This window comes from Microcebus murinus, chromosome 6, assembly GCF_040939455.1.
Source record: "Microcebus murinus isolate Inina chromosome 6, M.murinus_Inina_mat1.0, whole genome shotgun sequence".
Taxonomy (NCBI): Eukaryota; Metazoa; Chordata; class Mammalia; order Primates; family Cheirogaleidae; genus Microcebus; species Microcebus murinus.
In genome coordinates, this window is record NC_134109.1 from 87,995,278 (window position 1) to 88,003,843 (window position 8,566).

The 8,566-nt window shown below is 46.1% G+C and overlaps 1 protein-coding gene across 1 annotated transcript in view; it reads left to right on the forward strand.

Moving 5' to 3' along the window:
* Positions 1-1,811, forward strand: part of SLC27A2 (solute carrier family 27 member 2) — a 40,089-nt gene extending 38,278 nt beyond the window's left edge. The window contains exon 10 of the mRNA XM_012763508.3: positions 1,331-1,811. Within this exon, the coding sequence (XP_012618962.2) occupies positions 1,331-1,507 (177 nt within the window). The 3' untranslated portion in view covers positions 1,508-1,811. The remainder of the gene's footprint in view (positions 1-1,330) is intronic.
* The last annotated feature ends 6,755 nt before the right edge of the window (positions 1,812-8,566 follow it).

Sequence of the window (8,566 nt, forward strand, 5' to 3'; positions counted from 1 at the left end):
TCGCTTGAGGCCAGGAGTTCAAGACTAGCCTGAGCAAGAGTGAGACCCCACCCCCACCCCCGCCACCATCTCTACCCCATTTCTACAAAAAAATAGAAAAATTAGCTGGGTGTGGTGGCACGCCCCTCTAGTCCTAGCTACTTGAGAGGCTGAGGCAAGAAGATCACTTAAGCCTAGAAGCTTGAGGTTGCAGTGACCTATGAGGCCAGTGCCTCTAACCTGGACAATAGTGAGATGTCTCAAAAAATAATAATAATAATTAACACATTGACTGCTACACTAGAAAATAAAAATATTCCTTGGGGTCATGGTGTATTATGATGAAAATAGAATCGAAACTTCAAAAACAAAACAATCCTTTCTAATTTGATGAAAAACTTATTTTTTATTGTTTTCTGTGCATGAGTTATATGCAACTTGAAAAATAGTTCACACAGCTCCCAAGGTAAAGAGTTGCATGAGTTACATATGCTTCACGAGGCCCCAGGCTCAAAGCTAGCATGAGTTAAATACAACTCACAAGGCAGTTAATGCAAAACCTAGGCAAAACCCTGCACTTGGTTCGTGAAAATCTTCCTTGTTGATGTTCTTATTGTTACAATTAATATTGACAATTTAATTCTAAAAACATGGATTAAATGACTAGAAGTCAATAACAGATTTTTCACTATTGGCAGCTCCTCTGTCCCCAAAAAGTGATCCTGAAGCTTTAAGGGAATAAAAAAATACCTTGCAAAGGGCCCCTTAGTGGAGATTCTGAAAACAGTATTCATGGGTATCGTAGAAAATGTTCACTTCGCTGGAAAATGTAAAGAGAGTAGATGTTACGGGCTCCTACTACAAAAATGATAGGTACGTGAGGTAATCCATTTGTTAATTACCTAGATTTAGCCAGTCCACAAGGTATATGTACTTCAAAACATGTTATACACGATAAAAAACTGTTATCTGTCAATTTTAAAATAATTTTTATATCCAACTTATGTATGCAAAAAATTTTTAAATTCTTTACATGGAAAAGACTTTTTTTTAAATTTTTGTTTTTTATAGAGAGATGGAGGTCTTGCTCTTGCTTAGGCTGGTCTCAAGCTCCTGACCTCAAGTGATCCTCCTGCCTCAGCTTCCCAGAGTGCTAGGATTATAGGCCTGAGCCACTGCACCTGGCTGGAAAAAAAAATGTTTAAAAAGCCAACTTTTCACTTCACAATTCTCTCAGGAGCCAGGGACACCAATGAGTGGCCAAATCCCCACACCGAACCCCTGCCCTTTGCCCAGCTCCCTAATCTGTTGCAAAACACAACTGCAATGTGGATTATTTGATGTTTTTCAGGATACCATTGCGATTACTGGAACTTTTAAACACCGCAAAGTGACCCTGGTGGAGGAGGGCTTTAACCCCAATGTCATCAGAGATGCCTTATATTTCTTAGATGAAAGAGCAAAAATGTATGTGCCCATGACTGAGGACATTTATAATGCCATAAGTGCTAACACTTTGAAACTCTGAATATTCCCAGGAGGGTCACTCAATATTCCCAGAAAGAAAATGAATGGATCTAGTATAGCCATTTGATATAACTCAACTTTAATTTGATTGAAGATTGTAAGGTGTAAGTTTTGCTTAAGAAATTATGCACACCAATAAGGGGAGACTTTTTTTTTTAAATTACTCCTGAACCTTTGCACGTGAGAAGACTTAGAGATAATTATTTTTCAATGTGCACCTACTGTTTGCATTTGCAAACGGAGCTTGTTGGAGGGAGGGCATCATTTTTTAAAATACTTAATAAAATAGATGAACACCAACACGAGACGGCACTGTCTCTTGTGTTCTTTCCCGACTTTATTCTAAATGCAAAGCCTGTGTCAGTTACTCCGAAGCCTGGCGGCCTCATCGGTAACTTTTCACAGGGGTCTCATTCATAATGATCATGGCATTCTAGGTAAAAATGGTTGAGGGGGTGAAGGTGGGGTGAGGGGCGAATCAGCAATGGACAACCCAGTGGCAACCCAGCTCCACTGTAAGTCAACCTTCCCACCCACTGCGTACAGACAGCATCATCCGACAGGTGACAACGCCATCTGTAGTCCTCAGAAGCCTAAGTCTATGGCGTCAGAGTTCAATGAATTCTTCAATAAAGAAATTTATTTCAATACATTTTTTTAGCTACATCAAGGGCTGCAGACTCAAGCGTCCTCAGGATTTGCACAGGTATTGTGCCTAAGAGAAGCAGGTCACAAATGAATGTGGCAGCCTTGGGGAGGGACAGCCACCAAGCTTCCATCCGCCGAGTATTGTCATGTGGGAATACAGGTCAGGTACTGCTAGGATCTTCTGATTATTCGGAAAACAGAAACCCAGATATTTATGTCAATCTCCCAATTTTTAAAAATCTGAAGTCCCAACATTTTTGAAACGTCCATGCATCCCAGACAAAATGTTATCTATGGACCAGATAAGTCCCAGCTCTCCAATCGGCACCCCCGGTCCCACGCGGAAAATGCCCCACGCTCCTCAGACGGGAGCCGGGTTCACTCCACACAGCCTGTCCCCTGCCTGCAGAGCCTGGCCAAGGACCGGGGGGGCCTTTGGCATGGCACAGGAGGCTCTGGGAAATGCTGAGGAGCTTTCTCCTTATTTCAGCTGCCTCCCTTCCTGGGTGGAATTCCTTTGCCCCTGTGTGTATGGGCTGCAGCGGGGTTCCAGCAGCGTTTAAGACGACGTCTTCCTCACCTAGAGCTTGTCCTAGACCACGGGAGCATAGTGGTCACTGAGTCCACATCCAGAAAGGGCGACCCAAGTTCTCCACAGCCTCCCTAGAAGTTTCCCTAGTGCAGTGTTCTGCCCTAGGGGACATCCTCAGATAACAGGAGCTGGTAAGGAGCCCCATTTCCCCCCAAAGTAGTCCCCATGAGGCCCCAGGCAAACATCTAGGGAGTTTCAATGCTATACGAGAGGTATCACCACCCCCAGCCCCAAGACATGCTGGAAATTGTTTTTCTTTTATCCCACTGTACATTTGAAGATATAGCAATTTTTTTTAACCCTCTTCACTCTCTTAGGTGACATCTAAAAGGAATCATCGTGGGTAAACTCACACCTAACTGGTGCGGTTCGCGCCGTCTGGGGCCTGGGCACACCTGTAGCTCTGACTCAGGCGGTGCAAAGGCAATTTATGTAACCAGAGTATTTGTACCCTTGTAATATTCTGAAATAAAAAATAAAGGAATCATCACCAGACTCCCTGCCCCACTCATGCCTAACAAACATTTCCTGAGCACTTAATATGTGTAAAGGACTTGAGGACAGCCTAAAGAAAACTGGACATGCTGCGTCTTTGTGAATTTTGCCAATAATTTAGACTCGGTGGCTCACACCAATAATCTCAGCACTTTGGGAGGCCGAGGCAGGAGGATTGCTTGAGACCAGGAGTTCAAGACCAGCCTGGGCAACATAGCAAGACAAAAAAATTAAAAATTAGCTGGGCATGTGGCATGCACCTGTAGTCACAGCTACTCTGGAGGCCGAGGCAGGAGGATCACTTGAGCCCAGGAGTTCAAGGCTGCAGTGAGCTATGATCACACCTCTGCACTCCAGCCTGGGTGACAGAGCAAGACCTTGTCTCTAAAAAACAAACAAATAACAAAAAACAAAAACAAAAGTAATTTGGCCGGGCGCTGTGGCTCACGCCTGTAATCCTAGCTCTTGGGAGGCTGAGGCGGGCGGATTGCTCAAGGTCAGGAGTTCAAAACCAGCCTGAGCAAGAGCGAGACCCCGTCTCTACTATAAATAGAAAGAAATTAATTGGCCAACTGATATATATATAAAAAATTAGCCGGGCATGGTGGCTCATGCCTGTAGTCCCAGCTACTTGGGAGGCTGAGGCAGAAGGATCGCTCGAGCCCAGGAGTTTGAGGTTGCTGTGAGCTAGGCTGACGCCACGGCACCCACTCTAGCCTGGACAACAAAGGGAGACTCTGTCTCAAAAAAAAAAAAAAAAAAAAAAAAAAAGTAATTTATATTGATTATTGCTTGTGCGTCAGTACTGGGGAAATTTTGCAAAATTCTCTCTGCTTTTGCTTTATTGATCTCCCAGCGAGAATTTGAACCCAAGTAATGGGAGATAGCATAGCGTTTGTTTTTGGGTCTCACGTTGTACAATTGTGTTACATGGAATCTCGTCGAAGTAAATCAGGTCGTCAGCAGAGATTATGTTAAAGCAGCGTCATCATTCTGTGTAACATGCGGTATCTTTTTGGGTGAAAAGTCAGCACTTACACGGTCAACCAGAACACTAGTGTTCCATTAACCGGAGCCTGCTTGGCCCTGACAGCCTCTAACCCCTGTTTTCAGACTTTCCAGTTAGAAACCTTTGTCCTCACTCCCCTCCCTCCTTCCCAGCCTGATGGCTTCCTCAGCCCCCCTCTTCCCCACCCCTCCCTGATTCTGGCCAAGTGCTACAGCTCCACCGTGATGGACGGAGGCGGCAACATAGTATCTTCAAGAGGTTTGCATGCACGTAAACAAAATTAAGCCATCACCTGTGAGAGACAATCAACTTTAAAGACTGATTTTTCTCTTATAAAAGGGTAAGAAACTATGCCCATAGAAATATCTGCACATGTAAGTCATCTTCATTTGAAAGTATAAATGGATTAAAAAAACAACAACAACAAATTGATATCCTTGTAAATCATTCAATAGATCAACAGCTCTTTGATTTCAAATGTATTGTTTGGAAATTTGTAATCAGTGCTTAGCTAGGATGCTACAGGCACTCAAATAACTCGGGGACAAAACTAGGAAGTGTCGGCATCTGAAATGGAAGCTAAGGAAAATCAGTATTAAAATGGATAAGATTAGCCTGGCGTGGTGGTGCACACCTCTAGTCCCAGCTACTGGGGAGGCTGAGATGCAGGGGATCGCTTGAGCCCAGGAGTTCAAGTCTAGCTGCAGTGACCCACCCTCAGAGATCATTTGTTAAAAGTGTTGCTCAGGCAGGAGAGGTGGCTCACGCCTGTAATCCTAGCACTCTGGGAGGCTGAGGCGGGAGGATCGCTCAAGGTCAGGAGTTCGAGACCAGCCTGAGCAAGAGCAAGACCCCCGTCTCTACTATAAATAGAAAGAAATTAATTGGCCAAATAATATATATAGAAAAAAATTAGCCGGGCATGGTGGCGCATGCCTGTAGTCCTAGCTACTTGGGAGGCTGAGGCAGCAGGATCGCTTGAGCCCAAGAGTTTGAGGTTGCTGTGAGCTAGGCTCATGCCACAGCACTCACTTTTTTGGGGGCAACAAAGTGAGACTCTGTCTGAAAAAAGAAAAAAAAAGTGTTCCTCATCTATATACCTGATGCAGAAAATGCTGACGCTGAGGATGCGGCCGATTGCTGCCTCCCCATAGTTCCGCATTTCCGGGGGCCAGTGCTGTGCGTGGCCAGTTAGAGGCACGCTGCTGGGGCCGCCACCCCCCCCCCCAATGCCCCAGACCCATGTGCCTCGGCCTGTTTCCGGCCACACTGCTTGTGTGATCCTGATTGGGTAATTTTTGAATCCCACTGTGTTTGGTTGGATGTTAAAGCTTGTTGCTGATTGGATGTTAAAGCTTGTAGTTGATTGGATGCTTCTTGAGCCCTACCAAGGGTATAAAAGCAAGGGCAGAAGGGCGGGAAGGGGGAGAACATCAGAAGATATAAAGAGAGCTATAACATTAGGTATGCTGAGTCTGCTGTAGAAGAATAAAGGCTGTTCTCCGACTCTTCGTGTGCCGCTTGGTTCTTTCCCCGGTCAAATGAATAAGAGCTGTAACGCTTAACTGTACACACTGCCGCAACACACCCACTCTACAAGCATTTAGTGGATGCCTGCTAGGGACCAAGAGATGTGCTCAGCATGTAGTGCTGGGTACCACATCCAGAGTTGGAGCTGGAATTGGAGTTTGCATTTCTGACAAATTGCCAGCTGAGGCTGATGCTGTGGGTCAGGAGGCCACATTTTGGGAACCACTGACATAGGGGGAAAGCATCCTGAGTTACACGTCACGGGTGCTTAGTTAGTGTAACTCAGCTCCTCAGAGCTGGATTCTCTCTTAACTAACTGAGGCTCAGCTCTTAGATGTGGAGTGGTCCAAAGTGCAGTCCCCAGGAAAGGCCCAGCATCAAGAAGCCCTTTGTCATCTTCAGCCTTCCATTGTTCTTGGAAGTTCCCATCAATTAACAGCTTATGTCTATTTACTAGATACACACACGCGTATTGTCATTTGCTGTAGCAGAACTAAAAGCAGTCCTGGAGAGTGTGTAGTCAAACCTCTTTGATAAAAGAAAAAACTGAAGCCTGAGGTTAGGTGGCATGCCTGAGGTCACACAGCTCATTGGCTTCACGAAGCTCTGGCCCAGCACTTACAGGAAGGGAACATGTTCATACACCGGGAAGTTCAAAGTATGGTCCCTGGACCAGCAGCATCTGCCTCACCTGGGAACTTGTTAGACGTGCAAATTCTGGGGCCCCACCCCAGTCCTACTGACTGAGAAACTCTGGGGGTAGATCCAGAAATCTGAGTTTTAACAAGCCTTCCTGGTGATTCTGATGCAGGCTCAGTTTGGGGATCACTGGCTTACAGCAGCGCTTCTTGAGCTTGACTGCACGTGGGAATCACTGGGGGGTACCAGCACTTCTGGCCCCCACACACCTCTTTGAGCAGCAGGTGAATCTAAAACAGTGGTTACCAGACATTGCTGCACCTGGGAGCTGTCAAGAAGCCCACAGTCCAGACCCAACCCACTCCAATTAGAGCCAGATCTCAGGCCCATTACGGCGGCTCATGCCTGTAATCTCAGCACTTTGGGAGGCTGGGACAGGAGGATCACTTGAGGCCAGGAGTTTGAGACTAGCCTGAGCAACAGAGTGAGACCCCCATTTCTACAAAAAAAAAAATTTTTTTTTTGAGACAGAGATTTCATTCATTCTGTTGCCCTGAATAGAGTGCCATGGCATCAGCCTAGCTCACAGCAACCTCAAACTCCTGGGCTCAAGCCATCCTCCTGCCTCAGCCTCCCAAGTAGCTGGGACTACAGGTGCACACCATGATGCCTGGCTAATTTTTTTTATTATTGCTAGAGACAGGGGTCTCACTCTTGCTCAAGCTGGTCTCAAACTCCTGACCTCAAGGAATCCTCCCGCCTCGGCCTCCCAGAGTGCTAGGATTACAGGTGTGAGCCACTGTACCCGGCCTCTACAAAAAATTTTTTAAATTATTGGTATGGTGGTGTGCACCTGTAGTCTCAGCTACTTGGAAGGCTGAGGCAAGAGGATCACTTGAGTCCAGGAGTTTAAGGTTGCTATGAGCTAGGCTAACACCACTGTACTCCAGCCTGGACAACAAAGCAAGACCCTGTCTCAAAAAAAAAAAAGATCTCTGGGAGTGAAGGCCAGGCATCAGTATGTTTTGAAGACTTCCAGGTGATGCAAGTGTGCAGCAAATTCAGGGATCACTGGTAGAGAACAAGGGGAAAGTTTAGAGCTCTTGACAAAGATTCTCTCCTTGACAAAACTCTAACCAGGTTCCTCTGAGCTCTCTTCTCAAGTAGGCCTCAACCCTGGCCAATAAAGACTCGAACAAACACTAACACAGTTTCTAACAGCTCAAGGCCACATCCCTAAGATGACCCCAGCCCTGCTTAAAGTGGGGCCTTGAGAAAACTCAAGGCTGCCGAAAGAATTTACTACTTGTTCCAGCCAGCACTGAAGGTGGGGCCCCTGACTCCAATCTCTGTGGGAGAGCAGGAGGCTCACTTTGATAAGCACCCGTTAACAAACCCAGGGGGGTTCACAGGAACACTTTCTGCTTTTTGTCATTTTTCACATTCCTGACTCTGCCAAGTGCCTGCTGGCCCCCTCCCTATTCCCCCATTCTCCCTTTAAAACACCCGGTCACCTTTGCACAAATCCAAGTGGAGTTCAGTTCACACTGGACCCTTTTCCCTATTGCAATAGCATATCACTGATGAAAATCTATCCTTGCCACTTTAACTAGTGTCCAGCTTCGTTTATTTTTAATACTCGTCCTATCAACCAACTTCAGAGCCATTCCCTATTTTTTTTTTTTTTTTTTGAGACAGAGTCTCACTTTGTTGTCCAGGCTAGAGTGAGTGCCGTGGCGTCAGCCTAGCTCACAGCAACCTCAAACTCCTGGGCTCAAGCAATCCTCCTGCCTCAGCCTCCCGAGTAGCTGGGACTACAGGCATGTGCCACCATGCCCGGCTAATTTTTTATATATATATCAGTTGGCCAATTAATTTCTTTCTATTTATAGTAGAGACGGGGTCTCGCTCTTGCTCAGGCTGGTATTGAACTCCTGACCTTGAGCAATCCACCCGCCTCGGCCTCCCAAGAGCTAGGATTACAGGCGTGAGCCACAGCGCCCGGCCTCCATTCCCTATTTTAAAAGTGCCATCTGAAATGGGAAGAAAATGATTTTTTTTTTTTGGCCTCTGAACTAACCATGGGCAGGCTGCCTACAAGCAAACCTTCTGTTTGACTACAGGGTCCAGAAAAAAGGGGAAATGCA